Source organism: Anolis sagrei, chromosome X (assembly GCF_037176765.1).
Source record: "Anolis sagrei isolate rAnoSag1 chromosome X, rAnoSag1.mat, whole genome shotgun sequence".
Lineage (NCBI taxonomy): Eukaryota > Metazoa > Chordata > Lepidosauria > Squamata > Dactyloidae > Anolis > Anolis sagrei.
The window spans coordinates 47,851,067-47,870,465 of NC_090034.1; the positions used below are offsets into that span (position 1 = coordinate 47,851,067).

At 44.5% G+C, this 19,399-nt stretch overlaps 1 protein-coding gene across 1 annotated transcript; it reads right to left on the reverse strand.

Moving 5' to 3' along the window:
• Nucleotides 1-15,612: 15,612 nt before the first annotated feature.
• Nucleotides 15,613-15,987, reverse strand: TEX12 (testis expressed 12). Its single transcript, XM_060785771.2, has one exon. The coding sequence runs from the start codon at nt 15,985-15,987 to the stop codon at nt 15,613-15,615; it is 375 nt and encodes a 124-aa protein (XP_060641754.2).
• Nucleotides 15,988-19,399: the final 3,412 nt, after the last annotated feature.

Genomic DNA, 19,399 nt, shown 5'->3' on the forward strand with positions numbered 1-19,399 from the left:
GCCATCTTCTCCTCAAAGAGGCCCTATTGCCTCCTTGTTCTTCCTTTTTCTACTGACATAAGAAAAGAAGCACTTTTATTGTTTTTAATGTCCCTGGCAAGCCTGAGCTCATTTTGTGCTTTAGCCTTGCGGACCTTTTTCCTACAGGAGTTGGCTATTTGTTCTTCTTTGGTGACTTCTCCCTTTTTCCACTTCTTGTGCATGTCTCTTTTGAGTCTTAGCACAGTTAGAAGTTCTTTGGACATCCATTCTGGCTTCTTTGCACTTGTCCTATTTTTTCTCTTTGTTGGCACAGTTTGCAATTCCGCCTTGAGTATTTCACTCTTGAAAAACTCCCATCCATCCGTAACTCCCTTGTCTTTTAGTATCTGTGTCCACTGAATGCTGCTCAGCATTTCCTTCATTTTTTGGAAGTCAGCTCTCCTAAAGTCCAAAATGTGGGTTTGACTTGTCTTAGTTTTGGCCTTCCTTTGTATCTCAAATTGCAGGAGCACATTGCCCCTAAGGATCCGACCACTTCAACCGCATCGATCAGGTCCTCTGCATTTGTTAGGATGGGATCAAGAGTAACCGACCCCCTTGTTACCTCTTCTACCTTCTGAACCATGAAATTGTCTGCAAGGCAAGCGAGGAATTTGTTGGACTTTGTACTCTTGACCGAGTTTGTTTTCCAGCAAATATTGGGATAGTTGAAATTGCCCATGACTACTACATCTCTTCTCTGTGCCTGTTTGGTCAACTGTTGGCAGAAGACTTCATCAAGTTCTTCCTCCTGGCTTGGAGGTCTGTAGTAGATGCCTACAACGAGATCTTTTTGAATCCCAGTTCCCTTGATTCTTATCCAGATGCTTTCAGGCTGGTTTCCCAGATTGCTCTCTTGCATCTCTTCTGCAGCATAACTGTTTTTGACATATAAGGCTACTCTGCCTCCTCTCCCCTTTATTCGGTTTCTGTGACAGAGGTTATAGCCCTCAATGTCTACATTCCAGCGATAGGAGTCATCCCACCAAGTTTCAGTGATGTCTATGACATCATATTTGTGGTGTTGTGCTCAAAGTTGTAGTTCGTCTTGTTTATTTCCCATACTCTGTGCATTAGTGTAAAGACATGTGAGCCCCTGATATCTTCCCCTGAGCTGTTTATTTGGGATTATTGTGGTTTCGGTACTTGGTTCTTGTTGTGTTTGTGCAGCCCTCCGTTTAGCCTTCTGGCAGTTCCCTTAAATTGTGGGTAAAGTACTGTTTGCAAGGCTGTTGTCCCCTTCCCCCAGTGGACCTAGTTTAAAGAGAAAGCATCAGTATTTTTCCACAAAATGGTGGAGGGAGGAGAGAGAGCTGGCGTGGGAAGGGGAGGAAGAGAAGCTTCAGCTGATTGCTGATGTAGCAGGATGCCACCCCTTAGATGACAGCACCTCAGGGCTTCATTTTGGACCAGACAGCCTGGAATGCAGAATATTCAGTGTGAAGGGCTTTGTACAAATTGTCCAGTTTCCCTAGGCAAGAGCAAACTCCCAAAGTAGCAAACTCCCAAATCCTTAAATTCATTAAATTAAGAGCATGCCATTGGTTTTGTTATTATTCTTCTCTTTAGACTGAAGGACCAATAAGACATTGTCAATAAAGACATCCCAACTGTGTCATAAGTTTTGCCAATAGTGTTTTATGGACCCCCACATAGACATGTGGCACTTATTTCACATTCCAGTAAGGTTATGCTCAAGATCCTGCAAAGAAGACTCCAGCAATACATGGAGAGAGAGTTGCCAGATGTACAAGCTGGGTTTAGAAAAGGCAGAGGAACGAGAGACCAAATTGCCAATATCCGCTGGATAATGGAGAAAGGCAGAGAGTTTCAGAAAAACATCTACTTCTGTTTTATTGACTATTCTATAGCTTTTGACTGTGTGGATCATAATAAATTGTGGCACGTTCTTGGTGGTATGGGGATACTAAGCCACCTTATCCCTCTCCTGAGGGATCTGTATAATGACCAAGTAGCAACAGTAAGAACTGACCATGGAACAACAGACTGGTTCAAGATTGGGAAAGGCATACGGCAAGGTTGTATATTCTTGCCCAACCTATTCAACTTGTATGCAGAACACATCATGCAATGTGCGAGGCTTGATGAATGCAAGGCTGGGGTTAACATTGCTGGAAGAAACATTAGCAATCTTAGATATGCAGATGATACCACTTTGATGGCTGAAAGCGAGGAGGAACTGAGGAGTCTTCTAACCAAGGCGAAAGAAGAAAGTGCAAAAGCTGGGTTGCAGTTAAACATCAAAAAAACCAAGATTATGGCAACAAGACTGATTGATAACTGGCATATAGAGGGAGAAAATGTGGAGGCAGTGACAGGCTTTGTATTTCTAGGTTCAAAGATTACTGCAGATGCAGACTGCAGCCAGGAAATCAGAAGACGCTTACTCCTTGGGAGGAGCAATGACCAATAGTGAAGAGTAGAGACATCACACTGGCAACCAAAATCCGCATAGTTAAAGCAATGGTATTCCCCGTAGTAACCTACGGATGTGAGAGCTGGACCATAGGGAAGGCTGAGTGAAAGTGTTGGACTGTGGTGTTGGAGGAAAGTTCTGAGAGTGCCTTGGACCGTGAGAAGATCCAACCAGTCCATACGTCAGGAAATAAAGCCCAACTGCTCATTGGAGGAAGCATATTAGAAGCAAAGATGAAGTACTTTGGCCGCATAATGAGAAGACAGGAAAGCTTAGAGAAGACAATGGTGCTGGGGAAAATGAAAGGAAAACGGAAGAGGGACCGACCAAGGGCAAGATGGATGGATAGTATCCTTGAAATGACTGGCTTGACTCTGAAGGAGCTGGAGTGGTGACGGCCGACAGGCAGCTCTGGTGTGGGCTGGTCCATGAGGTCACAAAGAGTTGGAAGTGACTGAAGGAATAAGCAACAACAAAATATAGAAATATATCTGAAAAGGGGGAGAAATATCTTCATAGAATCATAGAAGAATAAAGTTGGAAGACCACATGGGCCGTTTAGTCCAACCTACTGCCATGCAGGAAAAGCACAAAGTACCCCTGACAGATGGTCATCCAGTCAAGGAGGAGCTTCTACCAGACTCTGAGGCAGTGTTCCACTGTTGAACAGCTCATACGGTCAGGAAGTTCTTCCTAATGTTCAAGTGGAATCTCTTTTCCTGTAATTTGAACTCATTGTTCCGAGTCCTGGGTTTTCAGAGCAGCAGAAAACAAATCTGCTCCCTCTTCCTTATGACGTCCTTCCAAATGATTCTCATGTCTCTTCCTTATGATATCCTTCCAATGCCTCTCATGTCTCCTCGTAACCTTCTCTTCTGAAGACTAAACATACCCAGTTCTTCAAGACACTCCTCGTAGGACATGGTCTCCAGACCTTTGATCATTTTAGTTGCCCTCCTCTGGACAAAGTCCAGCTGAGAGTCAATATCTCTTTTGATCTGTGGTGTCCAGTGAAATGCCATATTATTCCAAGTGAGATGTAGCCAAAGCAGAATAGAGAGTCACCATGGCTTCCCTCAATCTAGACACTACTCCTTTTGATGCAGCCCCAAATCCATTGGCTTTTTTGGCTGCTGCATCACACTGTTGGCTCACGTTCATCTTGTTGTCCACTCTTTCACATGGACTGTTGTCGAGCAAGACATCACACATCCTGTATCTTTGCATTTCACTTTTTCTTCCCAAGTGTACTATCCTAAGTCCACACAAGTTGATCTTTGGTTTTCAAACTATAACCCCTGCTTTGAGAATATTATCAGGCCTAGTGTGAAAGACTGTAGGCAGGCCCGTAGCCAGGATTTTGTTTCCGGGGGAGCTGAATTTGATTTGTGTGGGGGGGGGGGGGCTGAGTCTGAGTGAAAGAGGGTCTACCTTAGCAAACCTTTTGTATCGTTACCCCAATACCCCCATGCATATGGGATATATTGAGCATGGTGATCAGATCATGATATGAATAAACATAACAGTTTAAATAATGTACCAGTAAGGCCTTCTCGCGGACCACCATGACTGTAGGGAAATTAACACTGAAAATTAAAGGAACATGGAAGCTTAATCTGCATGTGAATATTAAAAACATTAGTTACAGTCAACAAACCACAAGGCAATGCAATACACCTTACACACATATAGGAAGAAATGTATGCACACTATATTGGGAAACATAAACAGGCCATGTTGGGATGGTACAGTAGAATATAACTAAAAGCATGGAAAAACAGTGGAAAATTTGCTTAATAAAATATCTTTAAAATTGGGGAGAAAACAGATGCAATCAAAACCCAAACTATTTTATAAATTAAGGTCACCCACAGTATAACTAACATAGCCGGAAACTGGCGGTTTCCAATACATAATGCACATGTAACAGCAAGCAAACTACTTTCCATGATTAAAAGCAAAGCTCCTAAATCCTGTGAGAGGTTTATGCAACGTGTGTTCTAGAAAACATGGAACACGATAGTACATTCACCCACCTGCTTATGCGCTTTTTCCATAACCGATAAGATGTTATCGCTGAAGGCCTTGAGAGCCCACATGTAAATTGAGATGGTTGAGAATCATGTTACTAATACCAGAAGATTAGTACCGAGAACTGTAAGGGAGAAAAACAACCACTTTTTTGAGTCCCATGTAAGCAGTTCTCTTCTTCCTGAGATAAGGGCTTACATGACTGACCTTGTTTTCCGAACTAACACCTGTTCTCTCCATGGCCATTTCTACATCATGAATTTGTTCAAAATGGCAGTAGCGATATTAGTCACAGGCACATTTAGTTTCCAAGAAAAGTAAAAAGTATTGATTTTGACCTTTAAAGCCCCACAGGTTTGGGTCCAGGTTCCCTACAGGATCACCTTCTCCTGTTCAATCTGACCTGAACACTTAGGTCCTGGGCAGGGTTACTTCTGCCTGCCAGAACCCAAATGGCAACCATTACCCAGAGGACCTTTTCATGAGCTGCCCCAAGACTATGGCATGATCTGCCGAAAGAGCTTCAACAGCATGATCAGCTGTTGGAATTGAAGACACAATTTGAAGATCCATCACTTCCAGCAGGCCTACCTGATCATCAGTGGATTTCATCAGTGGATTTTGACTTAGAATCATAGAATTGGAAGAGACTTTGTGGGCCATTGTCCAACCCCATTCTGCCAAGAAGCAGGAAAATCGCATTCAAAGCACCCTCAACAGATGGCCATCCAGCCTATGTTTCAAAGCCTCCAAAGAAGGAGCCTCCTCCACAGTCCACTGCTGAACAGCTCTCTCTCACAATTAGGAAGTTCTTCCTAATATTCAGGTGGAATTTCCTTTCTTTCCTGTAGTTTGAAGCCATTGTTCCGCATCCTAGTCTCCAGGGCAGCAGAAAACAAGCTTGCTCCCTATTCCCTATGCCTTTCCCTCACATATTTATACATGGCCCTCATCATGTCTTCTCTCAGTCTTCTCTTCTGCAAGCTAAACAAGCCCAGCTCTGTAAGCCTCTCCTCATAGGGCTTGTTCTCCAGACCTTTGATCATTTTAGTTGCCCTCCTCTGGACACTTTCCAACTTGTCAACATCTCCCTTCAATTGCGGTGCCTAGAACTGGACATAGTGTGATTCCAGGTGTGGTCTGACCAAGGCAGAATAGAGGAGTAGCATGATTTCCCTGGATCTAGACACTAGACTCCTATTTATGCAGGCCAAAATCCCGTTGGCTTTTTTAGCTGCCACATCACATTGTTGGGTCACGTTTAACTTGTCGTCCACAAAGACTCCAAGATCTTTCTCACATGTACTGCTGTCAAGCCAGGCATCCCCCATTCTGTATCTTTGCATTTAATTTTTTTCTACCTAAGTGGAGTATCTTGCATTTGTCCTTGCTAAACTTAATTTTGTATTGTCGAAGGCTTTCATGGCCGGAATCACTGGGTAGTTGTAGGTTTTTCAGGCTGTATGGCCATATTCTAGAAGTATTTTCTCCTTATGTTTCGCCTGCATCTACAGCAGGCATGTTCAGAGGTTGTGTGGTCTGTTGGAAACTAGGAAAATTGGGTTTATATATCTGTGGAAAGTCCAGGGTGGGAGAAAGAACTCTTGTCTGTTGGAGCTAGGTGTGAATGTTTCAATTGACCACCTTGATTAGCATTTGATGGCCTGACAGTTTTGTTTTTGTTTTTTAATATTCTTTATTGAAGTTTACATAAAAACATAAAATATAGCAAAAGAATAAAGAAAGAAAGAGGGGGGAAGGAAAAGAGAGAAAGAGATAAGAGGAAAAAAAAAAGGCCTGACAGTTTTTAGGTGTAGCTTGTTACTGCCTGGGCAGGCATGTAGCCGGGGGGGGGGGGGGGGGGGGCTTGAGGGGTGGAAATTCTCATGGTGGTTCGCAAAAAGGCCTTACTGGTGCATTATTTAAACTGTTATGTTTATTTATATCATGATCTGATCACCATACTCAATATATCCCATATGCATGGGGGTATTGGGGTAATGATACAAAAGGTTTGCTAGGGTAGACCCTCTTTCACTCCGACTCAGCCCCCCCCCCGAAACTCAGCCCCCCCGAAACCTCCCCTGAAAAAAACTCACCCCCCCCCCCCCCCGAATCGAAATCCTGGCTACGGGCCTGTGCCGGGGGAATCCTTTGTTGAGAGGTGATTATTTGTTCCTGATTGTTTCTTGTCTGGAGTTCCCCTGTGTGGGTTTTGTTCTTTATTTACTGTTATAATTTTATTTATTTATTTATTTATTTATTATTTACAGTATTTATATACCGCCCTTCTCACCCCTGGGGGACTCAAAGCGGTTTACACATAAATAATGGCAAAATTCAATGCCTTACATTGGGCACTATTTATTTATCGTGTCAGGGGCAACCAGACAATTGTATTACATTTCTAACAGAACAAAACAAACAGACAGACAAAACACAAAATTTGCAAGCTTGGTAGTTGATTAAATGTCCTTTGACCAGTATCTGGCCACTAGGAGTGCCTCTGGTGTTGTCGCAAGAAGGTCCTCCATTGTGCATGTGGCAGGGCTCAGGTTGCATTGCAGCAGGTGGTCAGTGGTTTGCTCTTCTCCACAGTCGCATGTCGTGGATTCCACTTTGTGGCCCCATTTCTTAAGATTGGCTCTGCATCTCGTGGTGCCAGAGCGCAGTCTGTTCAGCGCCTTCCAAGTCGCCCAGTCTTCTGTGTGCCCAGGGGGAATCTCTCATTTGGTATCAGCCAGTGGCTGAGGTTCTGGGTTTGAGCCTGCCACTTTTGGATTCTCACTTGCTGAGGTGTTCCAGCGAGTGTCTCTGTAGATCTTAGAAAACTATTTCTTGATTTAAGTCATTGACGTGCTGGCTGATACCCAAACAAGGGATGAGCTGGAGATGTCACTGCCTTGGTCCTTTCACTATTGGCTGCTACTTCCTGGTGGATGTGAGGTGGTGCAATACTGGCTAAACAGTGTAATTTCTCCAGTGGTGTAGGGCGCAGACACCCCGTGATAATGCGGCATGTCTCATTAAGAGCCACATCTACTGTTTTAGCGTGTTGAGATGTGTTCCACACTGGGCATGCATACTCAGCGGCAGAGTAGCATAGCGCAAGGGCAGATATCTTCACTGTGTCTGATTGCGATTCCCAGGTTGTGCCAGTCAGCTTTCGTATGATATTATTTCTAGCACCCACCTTTTGCTTGATATTCAGGCAGTGTTCTTATAGGTCTGAGCATGGTCCAGGGTGACTCCCAGGTATTTGGGTGTGCTGCAGTGCTCCAGTGGGATTCCTTCCCAGGTCATCCTGAGAGCTCGGGATGCTTGTCTGTTCTTAAGGTGAAAGGCACATGTCTGTGTTTTAGATGGATTAGGGATCAGCTGGTTTTCCCTGTAGTAAGCGGTAAGAGCACCTAGAGCTTCGGAGAGCTTCTGTTCTACCATCTCAAAGCTCCCTGCTTGAGCATTGGGCACTGATACGATGGCAATACAAACAATTACAATAGTAAAACCACAATTAAACATAAATCATAATTAAAACAATACATCAACAAGCATTAAAACAATAAAACAGTCTCATCAGTCGAATCACCGTTCCAGTCAATGTCCCTCTAAAATGCTACATACATCTACTGTCCGAAGGCCTGGTCCCAGAACCATGATTTTTTTTTTCCAAAAACCAGGAGGGAGGGAGCGGATCTTACCTTAGTTGGGAGTGTGTTCCATAACTGGGGGGCCACATCTGAGAAAGCCCTGTCTCTCGTCCCCACCAGACGCATTTATGCTGTTGATGGGAGCGAGAGCAGGGCCTCCCTGGATGATCATAGATTACGAGGTGGGACATAGGGAGTTTTTTAAATACTGGTAGCCAGATTTTGTTCATTTTCATGGTTTCTTCGTTTCTGCTGAAATTGTCCACATGCTTGTGGATTTCAATGACTTCTCTGCGTAGCCTGACATGGTAGTTGTTAGAGTGGTCCAGCATTTCTGTGTTCTCAAATAATATGCTATGTCCAGGTTGGTTCATCAGGTGCTCTGCTATGGCTATGGCTGACTTCTCTGGTTGAAGTAGTCTGCAGTGCCTTTCATGTGCCTTGATGTGTGTTTGGGCAATGCTGCGTTTGGTGGTGCGCTATAATAATAATAATAATAATAATAATAATAATAATAATAATTGAACCAACCGGGGCATACAGGACTCCCATGACCAACAGAAAACTAGAAGGGTTTGGTGAGCATTGACCTTGAGTTTGGGAGTTGTAGTTCACCTACATCCAGAGACTACCATGGACTCAAACAATGATGGATCTGGACCCAACTTGGCCCGAATATTCCATATGCTCAAATATGAACACAGATGGAGTTTGGGGGAAATAGACCTTGACTTTTGGGATTTGTAGTTACTGGGATTTATAGTTCACCTATAATCAAAGAGTGTTCTGGACCCCACCAACGACAGAATTGGTCCAAACTTACCACACAGAACCCCCATGACCAACAGAAAATACTCAAGGAAATCCAGTCGAACTCCCTTCACCAGGGCAAGAAAAAGTAATCAAAGCCCTCCTGACAAAGAGCCATCCAGCCATAGATATAGATATATATGATTCTCTCACACACTGATATAGTATCATAGATTTGAAAGGGACCCCTGAAGAAGGACAATTATATGTTGCATGTTCCAGAGTAGGCTAACCAGACACTCTTCACCTCAACACTGACAAAGAAACAGCAAGAAATACTGTTTACCCACAAGCATCAAGAAATTACATATATTAGAAACCAACACTTTCTCATTACTTTCTTTTCCAGATCAACAGACTGGGCCACAGCAACACGTGGCAGGGGACAGCTAGTTCACTATAAATGCCCAAAGGCAGGGGTTGCACCTTAGTACAATAGCCGCCATTTACTTAGGCAATCTCTCGTTGTCCGAGTAGGATAGTCTTCCAAGATCAGTATGCTGGTGGATCCATAGATGAGTTTGGAGCCCTATTCCCGCAGTGAGGGGATTGGTTTCCAGGTGGAAGGCGGTCCCGGTCAGGGTTGGCTTGACACGCCTTCCTCTTGGCACGTTTCTCTCTTTTGCCCTCCATTCGTGCCTCTTCAAATTCTACAGCACTGCTGGTCACAGCTGACCTCCAGCTGGAGCGCTCAAGGGCCAGGACTTCCCCATTCTCAGTGTCTATGCCAGAGTTTTTAAGGTTGGCTTTGAGCCCATCTTTACATCTCTTTTCCTGTCCTCCAACATTCCGTTTTCCATTCTTGAGTTTGGAGTAGAGCAACTGCTTTGGGAGACGGTGGTTGGGCATCTGGACTATGTGGCCGGTCAAGTGGAGTTGATGCTGGAGGACCATTGCTTCAATGCTGGTGGTCTTTGCGTCTTCCAGCACACTGATATTTGTCTGCTTGTCTTCCCAAGAGATTTGCAGGATTTTCCAGAGGCAGCGCTGATGGAATCGTTCCAGGAGTTGCATGTGACATCTGTAGACAGTCCACGTCTTGCAGGTGTAAATCAAGGTTGGGAGGACAATAGCTTTATAAACAAGTACTTTGGTATCCTTACGGATGTCCTGATCCTCAAACACTCTCTGCTTCATTCGGAAAAAAGCAGCACTCACAGAGTTCAGGCGGTGTTGTATTTCAGTGTCATCTATTTTTGTGGAGAGGTGGCTGCCAAGGTAGTGGAAATGATCAATGTTTTCTAATGTTACACCATTAAGCTGTATTTCTGGCATTGGAGAGAGATTGGCTGGTGACTGCTGGAAGAGCACTTCGGTTTTCTCTGTGTTTAATGTTAGGCTGAGCTTCTCGTATGCTTCTGTGAAGGTGTTTTGAGTGGCTTCTACTGAATGGGCACAGACAACGTTTTCACCAGCATATTGGAGTTCTGCAACAGATGTTGTTGTAACCTTGGTTTTGGTTTTCAGTCTGCAGAGGTTAAATAGCTTGCCATCTGTCCGATAGATGATTTCCACTCCGGTGGGAATCTTCCCGTCAACAGGATGAAGTATCATAGCAATGAAGATGGAGAATAAAGTTGGGGCAATAACACATCCTTGTTTAATACCTGATTCCACCTTAAACTAGTCACTTTGGGAGCCATTGCTGTCCAAGACTGTTGCCATCATGGAGGAGCTGCAGGAAGTTCACAAATTTGTTAGGGCACCTGATTTTTTGGAGGATGATCCAGAGAGCACTGCGAATCACTGTGTTGAATGTCTTTGCAAGGTCAATGAATGCCATGTACAGTGGTTGATTTTGTTCCCTGCATTTTTCTTGGAGCTGTCGCGCAGTGAAGATCATGTCCACGGTTCCTCTGGAGGGGCGGAAGCCGTTCTGGGATTCTGGGAGGGTGTCTTCTGAGAGGGGTAAAAGGCGGTTTGCAAGGATTCTTGCGAGGATTTTCCCAGTGGAGGTTAGAAGGGAGATACCTCGATAGTTTCCGCAGTCTGTTCTTTCCCCTTTTTTGAAGAGGGTGATGATGGTGGCATCCTTGAAATCTGCTGGGATTTTCTCAGTCACCCACCCTTTTTCTATGAGCTGGTGGAGTTGTTGTGTCAGCTCAGGTCCTCCCTCTTTAAAGATTACAGCAGGGATCTCATCAGGTCTGCTGGCTTTGTTGTTTTTTTGTTGGCTGATGGCATTGCTGACTTCTTCCAAACTGGGCAGTGCTGCAAGCTCATCCCTGGTTTGTTGTTGTGGGATTTGTGAGAGAACCTTTTCGGCCACATTTGAGCTGCGATTCAGGAGGCTTTGGTAGTGTTCTTTCCAATGTAGTGCAATTGATTTTTTTGTCCTTCAGAAGTTTGGTTCCATCTGATGAGCATAGAGGCTGTATGCCATGGTTTCTTTGTCCATTCTTTGTGGCTTTGAATAATCCCTGAGCATCATGGATGTCTGCCAGGTGTTGGATTTCTTCAGCCTTCTTTGTCCACCAGATGTTCTTGAGTTCTCTTGTCCTTCTTTGGACCTCAGCTTTTGCACTGGTGTAGATGTTTTTCTTAGCAGCACAGTTGATGTCTCTCTGCCATGTTTGGAAGGCTTTCCTTTTCTTGTCAATTAGCTATTGGATCTCGTTACCATTTTCGTCAAACCAATCTTGATGTTTCTTGGTTGGGATACAATAGTTTCTTCGCAGGCTGTGATGATGGAGGTCTTCAGTTTGTTCCAATTTTCCTCAACATTTTCGGGGTGTTCTAAGGGTAGATGGTCCTTGAGTGCTGTTTGGAGAAGGGCTCGTTTGGAGATCTCCTGGCTTTGTGAGAAGGACATCATGGCAGTCTCTGGTACGTGTGATTACATAGTCTAAGAGGAGTCAATGCTTTGACCGGGGGTGCTTCCATGATGTCTTGAACTTGTTTTTCTGGCGGAAGAACATGTTGGTGATGACAAGGTTGTGTTCCGCACATTTGGTGAGAAGCTGGATGCCATTTGGGTTAATGTTTCCAACCCCGTCTTTTCCTATGGTCCCTGGCCACAGGTCGAAGTCTCGTCCGACTCTTGCATTAAAGTCCCCCAGGAGGATGTTTTTGTCCTCCTTAGGTATCTCCAATAGGACGGTGTCCAGGTGACAGTAAAAGTTTTCCTTGATGTTTTCATCGGCATCTAGTATTGGTGCATAGGCACTTATGATGGTTGCCTGTTGGTGTCTGGCAAGTTCAGTTCAGAGGGTTGAGAGTCGTTTGTTGATGCCAGTGGGTGCTTCGGTCAGATGCTTCACCAAATCATTTCTGATAGCAAAGACAACTCCATGCATTCTTCGGTCTTCTTCAGGCAGTCCCTTCCAGAAAAAGGTGTAGCCTCCTTTTTTCTTCCTTCAGCTGTCCCTCACTTGCTCACCTGGTCTCCCAAAGTGCTGCTATGTTGATGTTAAAGCATCCCAGCTCCTTTGCAATGATGGCAGTTCTGCGTTCGGGGCGTTCACTGTCAGTGTTGTCCATCAGTGTCTATACGTTCCATGTTCCGAAGTTCATTTTTCTTTTTTGGCCACAGGGTGGTGACCCCACTGGACGCGGCAGTCCAGTCGGGTAAGAGAGGCAGACTATGTTTAGGGCACCTTTTCTAGCCCCTTCTCCGTGTGGGGTGAGCAAACTGGATCCTCAAAAGGGCTGCTCAGTCATGGATACAGCTTCCAAACTACTTAACTGCCTTGGAACTTGAGATAGGATGACTGAGTCCGTATCCACCTCCCATGTGCCAGTCTATGACTAGGGGCTTCCAGATTTCACAGTCCTGCCCCCATCGCCACTCACTGATAGCCATGGGACTTTTGTTGGTTTGTTTTTATTTTCCTTGGAAGACGCCTGTGCGTGAGTTTTTTTAATGTGTGGAGGTCAGTGCACAACTGATCAATACACAGTCTTCACAGAATGAGGGTCCACTGTGGCATAATTTAACACAACGACCGTGGCTTCTCAATCTGTTGCAGCCTTCTTCCACCTTCACAGCCATTGTAATATGTACCATGTTATCCTCCGCCTGCTCCACCGTTGAGGTCTTCAGGTCTTCGAACTGTGCTTGGTCTGGAACCTCCCCCACGGCCACTCCTAGGAGTGCATGACTCCAGTCGTTGTGCCCGCAGGTTCATTGGGACATGCAAGCCCCCTCACCATGACAAGGTGACAGTTCATCAAGGGGGACATAGCCGCCAGCAGCAGCTAGGATAGGCAGGCATGAGCACTGCGGGGAGGATGGGCAGGGATGTGCGAATTTCACAGACTACCACTCGAGGAAACCCAGTTACCGGTAAGCAACTTGTTATTCCTCTTCGTGGAGTGTAAAAGATGCACATATGGGTGACTAGCAAGCTACTAACCTTTGGAGGAGGGATCATGCCACACAGGCAAACAGCACTGCTCTTCGAAATGCTGCATCCTTCCTCGCCAGGGCGTCCAACTTGTAGTGGGTGGCAAAAGTCAGAGGTATAGACCAGGTTGCCACTTGGCAGTTGTCATCAATGGGGATCCCTTTCAGGAAAGCCTGTGAAGTGGAGACCGCCCTGGTAGAGTGGGCCGACACCTGTTGTGGAGGGTCCTTCTTTGCAAGCTGATATGCCAGTCTGATTGTTCAGATGATCCATGAGGCCATTCGCTGGGTACAAACTGGTAGACCTAAGGAGTCCTTCCTATACTTGAGAAAAAGGTCTTCCTATGAGCCGTTTATGGCAGATCTGATGGCACAGAACCAGTCTTCTGGGAGTTGGGCCTTTTCTGTGGTGGAGTCTATCACTGCACCGATGAAGTTTATACGCCGAGTCGGGGTCAGGTTGGACTTTTCAATGTTGACCATTAGACCTAGCGCCTGTAGGAGGGATAAGGTGAAAGCCAAATCATAACAGAGACGAGACTTTGATTCCAAAGTGAGAATTCAGTCATCTAGGTAAGGGAACAGCACAATTCCTCTTTGGCGCAAATAGGCTACCATGACAGCCATGCATTTTGTGAACACATGAAGTGCTGTGGCCAAGCCAAAGGGGAGAACACTAAAAGAGAAGAACTTGTTGCCCAGAGTAAAACTAAGAAATCTGTGATGATCTTTTCTTATCAAGACACAGAAATATGCATCTCGAAGATCAATCGTTGCGAACCACGCCCCTGGCCTCAGCAGAGGGAGGATGGCTGAAAGGGTTACCATCTGAAACTTATGGAGCTTGATGAAGTGGTTAACACCCCTGAGATAGAAAATGGGGCAGAGCCCACCGCCCCACTTGGAGATTAAAAAATATCTGGAGAAGAAACATCACCCGGCTTCTGTGCAATGAAGTCTGGAGATGGCCTCTTTATCCAAGAGAGCCACTATTTCTTCCCATAGTTGGGAAGATGGCTTGGTGGTCTTGACTTCCCCCAATGGTGGAAGGCACTGAAACTGAATGGCGTAACCATGTTCGATGATGGAAAGAACCAGGAGTCGGTGGTTATTCTCCTCCAAGCATGGATGAAGGGAACCAATCAGTCATGGAAGGCTCCACAGGGTGGCAAGCATGGGCAGGTAGCATATGACAGAGAACTACTCAACAAGGAACGGAACTCAATGGGGTCAACAGTTAAACTAGGAACTTGGGGGGATGGAAAACATGACACGGGCTTGACAGCTGACTCCTAGCCAATGGGCTAGAAGTGGTGCTTCTGTCGGTCTGCCTGTTTACCTCATCCATACTGCTGGTTCTTTTAAGGCAGCAGGGACTTCCTGGTGGATGATGCCGATGACGATGGACTCTGGCGCCCCTTGTATGGGGTGGGGGGACTTGATTGTCTGCGGTAGTGTTGAAAACAGCTCAGCCAGTAAGGTCTGTGGTGCTGTGAGAGGTAAGAAGAGAAACCAAACTTAGGTGCCGTTTGGCGCATCTTTTGGGTGTCCTCCAATTGGGAATCTGTTTCAGGGTTGAAGAGGCCGGCCTCATCCATGGGCAAATCTTCAATGACTCACCACGCCGATTGAGACAGGCCAGAGGCCCGCAACCATGCATGATGTCGAAGGGCCATTGCAGACGCCAGTAATTTGCCTGCAGCATCCGCAGTGTGCTTGGCTAGCTCCTTTTGGAATGAAGCTAGCAGCAAGACCTGCTGAAAAGCCATAGCTGGGGTTTGCTGATTGGGGGGAAGCAGGTCAAAGTAAGGAGTAATTTTGCCCCACAAGTAGTTTTGGTAGCCTGCCATATATGCCTCATAGTGGGCCATCCGGGATGAGAGGCATGCAGAGGAGTAAATTTTCTTCTCAGAGCTTCTAATTTTTCCCTTTCTTATCAGAAGGGGTTAGCTGGGACTTCTGTGAAGGACGGGGCTGGCTAACATTTATTTATTTATTTACTTTACTTATATACCGCTGTTCTCAGCCCGAAGGCGACTCACAGCGGTTCACAAGAAGTAAGAACAGCAAAAATTCAATGCTATAGTGTAAAAACAGTTAACAACCTAACATATTACATAATTAATAAACAATTACTACCATTTATTGGGGAAGCACACAGAATTCTCCCAATTCTCTCTTGCTACATAACACTAGAATAGGATACTGTAATTAACTATTTTATAATCGCAACTTATAACTATAAGATATAAACATAGAACAATCAAAGCACGTAAAATGTGTTTTCATTCTCGATTATTCAATTCTATCCGTGCGAATCATTTGCCAGGTGACGCATTTTCACTTTTCTTCGGGCCTGCGATCATAAAGAGCAGGTGCCTGACGATTTCTCTTTTTGAGATTAAGTGGTGTTCGATGGAAGAAGCCTCTTCGATGATTTCATCGAGTTCCTTCACATAAGAAGCATCCGTTGCTGCTTTCTCACTTAAAATGTGAGCATATTTTGACAGCAAAGCGCTGATCTCTTTGCTTGTGTCATTCAGCATGGTGTCCAGGGTTTTGCTTTTGGGTTGTGCAGGAGAGGATTCGGTAAAAGAGGCGTCTTTCTTTTGCAGGATTTCGGAGCCCTCGCTCTTTGCTTCCTTTTGACGTTTACTTTTCTTCTCCTCTGACGGCCCAGGGTTACTTGTCATTGCTGCCTGAGAAGTGTTGTCTTGCTAGCCATGGTGCCGCTGAAAGGTATACTTTGTACAGATTTTCCGCTCATTTGGGTGTGGCCGGTACCACTGCCAGAGCAAACCCAGAGGCCTTGCACAGTTGCAGTAAGAATGGAAGCGAAGGTAAGACTTTAGCCAGAGGATCATATTGTTGTAAAGAAGGAAACACGGGATGTCAGGATAGTTGTAGTTATTTCACATATATGTTTTTCAATGTGTTAGTATTGTATTTCAAAGATGGATTCAGTTATGTTCAGCTGTGTGCTAGAATTGTAGTCACTAGAGGCAGTGAGAGTAAAGTCCTTGAGACTGAGATAACAGAAATTCTTTTGCCCAGAGAACAAAAAGGGAGTTAACCAACCAGAAGGGCAGGATGTTTTCTTTGTCTGTGTGTTTAGTCCTGTACTTTGTTAGTCGCCATCTTTCATTATCAACATGTAGTCGCTTGTAGACAGATGCTTCTATTAAAGCTATTTTGGAACCGAAGAAGAATGCTGTGTGGTAATTGAGTCTGTGTGTTTTGGAAACCTCACGTTCGCTGTGCCAGACCGGAGGGTCTCACTCTGACAAAAGGTTATGGGCCCTGAACTATCAGATGTGTGGATTTATGGATTAATGACATGTTGCCAGAGGTTTACCAAGAAGCAGACTTGTAAGCTTGTTGCCGGAGCTGTGAAGTTCAACCCAGTTGACTTGAGAGGCTGCCGGCACATGGAAACTGGAACAGCCTGATCGGAAGCAAAGAAAGAGTTTTGCTGTGGCTATCCAGTATGAATTGACGGAGAAACTGCAGCTTGCGGTGAGTGATGTAACACGGCTGGAAGTTGGAGAAGGATGTTAAGCGGAGCGCGCTGGACCCATTGAGAAGTTGTAAAGTGGGTGATTGATGTTGGAGCGTGTCAAGCCATTAAACCGCCAGAAGCTGTTTTGGTTCAGCTGGGCTTAAACTCGGTGTCCGAGGGTTCCAACCGGCTTTTGAGGATGACAGACGGAATGATGGATACAATGAATCGTCTGTGAGGTATGCAGATAGTCGTCGGTGTTATTTCTGCAACAGACGGGGACATTTTAAAAGAGATTGTAAAGAGAGAAAGTTTCAACTCAGAGGAATGGCCCATGGGAGATATGGAGCCAAGAAGAGTTGTTGTGAAGATGAGCAGAGAAGCAGCGGCAGAAAGATAAATTCCTGTGTGGAGGATGTGACAGCCAAAGGAGCGGAACCTTTTAAAAGATCTGCCGGGGCTGATCGGAGGTGTTACAGATGTAATAAAATTGGACATTTCGCCCGTAATTGTGTTGAAAGAAGACATCAGTCAAGAGGGGGCCGTGTCTGTGGAGCCGGAGTCAGAAGACGCTACATGAACAGAGGGGGCTATTATGGAGAAACTGTTCCAAGTCGTGCAGAAGAAGCAAGAGTAATGGTTGCAGCTGCAGGAGAGCTGGAGAACATCAAAAGAGACAGATGGATTTTGGACTCGGGAGCTACGCATCATATAACAAATAGTTTGAACCACATGACCAACGTTCAATACACCCAGGGAAGCATGGTGACTATGGCGGATGGCTCTTATCAAATGTTTGATAAATTTGGAACATGCTATATTCCCTGTATTAATGTCTGTTGGGAGAAAGTTTTGTATGTACCAGAAATGAAAACTAACCTGTTGAGCGTAGCAACTTTGACTGATCATAATTACCATGTAAAGTTCAAGGGAATTTACTGTTATGTTTTTGACAAGCAAGGTGTTTTGATTGGAAAAAGAGTAAAGAAAGATAAAATGTACTTAATGTTTGAAAGATTGAACCAGACAGAGAGCAATGAGAATGTGCAAATACTGTGTGTTAAGAATGAAATTCAGCATCATAGATGCATAGGATAATGGGACATGCTGACATGGAAGTCTTAAAGAAAACTTTGAATCTGTGCCCAGAACATGAGGTTGAAAAATGTTATTTTGATTTAAGTTGTGCGATCTGTGATCAGGTAAAATGTGAACCAATTAAGTTTTATAAGAAATCCAAGATTAGAGCCGAGAGATTTTTTCAAATAGGGCATATTAGTGTTGCAGGACCTTACCAAAAAAGTGGTGGGAAATCGAGATTTACCATGTTAATAGTTGAAAGATTAAGTAAATTTGGATTTATTTATTTCTTGAAAGATTTGTCTGAGGCAACTGAGAAGCTCAAAAGTTGGTTAAAAATGGTTGAAAATGCCTTTGATGCACAACTGGAAACTTTGTATATTGATGAAGGAGCTGAAGTGTGTAAAGATGAGTTAAAACAATTTGTGCAGTCAGAAGGGATTGAAGTCATTGAAATGAGTCCGCTCAAGAATGAGGAAGGAATTGCAGATAAAAGAATGGAGTATATGAATGAAATGAAAGAATGTTTATTCAAAGATGGGAAAATTTCAAAAGATTACTGGCCTGAAGCGGTCCATACAGCTAATTATATAATGAATCGTTTGTGGGATCAGGTGTTGGATGATATTCCTTTCGTAAACTGTATGGCTATGCACCAAGTTTCAAACACATGAGGATTTTTGGACACTTTGCAAATGTGTTATTGTCTGTACATGAGAGGAACAAAAGCAATTGTTTCCGTGAGATGAGTTTCTTTGGATATCATAAAGATTGTCTAAAGTTTTTAAGTTCGCCACAGACAGTTAAATATGCTAGGGTGGCATATTTTCCAAGATTGAGAGACTGGCAAGACATACACACAAACACACAGAATTTACACGGTTTGCCTAAGATGAGAGAGGAGAGAACAGTTGCACCAGGTGCAGAGATTGAGCAGAAGCAGAGACAAGAGGTAAAGATTGAGCCAGATACACGTAGAAAGGAAAGGAGTGTTGCCACAGGCACAGAAGTGAAGAAGAAACACGAGTCAGAAACACATACACAGAGAAAGGATGAGATAACAGTTAAGCCATGTGCAGAAGTGAAGCAGAAACTGCAAGGGAAGGTAGAACAAGGTGCACATTCCAAGGAAAGAGAAGTCACACACAAGTCAGAAGCAGAATCACCAAGGAGTAGGGGGGAAATGACAAAAACACCTGAAAGAAAGTGTGCAAGTTAAACAGGAACCTGAAGAGTTAATAGTTGCAAAGCAAGTCAGTGCTATGAGTGAAAGAGATGCAGTGAAATACATGCAGTACCATAATTCAGCCACCGGGGGAATAGATACAGTTGCAGTAGGGAAAGATTATATGATATGGGATGACAGTGATTTCTAGCATCAGCAAGGGCCCAGAGTGTTCTGAAGTGAAATGAATTTGTTATGATTTGGTTTAGAGTATCAAAAATGTAGTAATGCAAGGTATTTGAAACTGTGTTCAACTAAAGCGTAGGTGCCTTTGCTAAAATGCAATGTGTTTTATGTATTG

What these genes read in the sequence shown, in the direction of transcription:
- TEX12 (XM_060785771.2), bottom strand. Translation starts at nt 15,987, where the DNA reads ATGACAAGTAACCCTGGGCCGTCAGAGGAGAAGAAAAGTAAACGTCAA.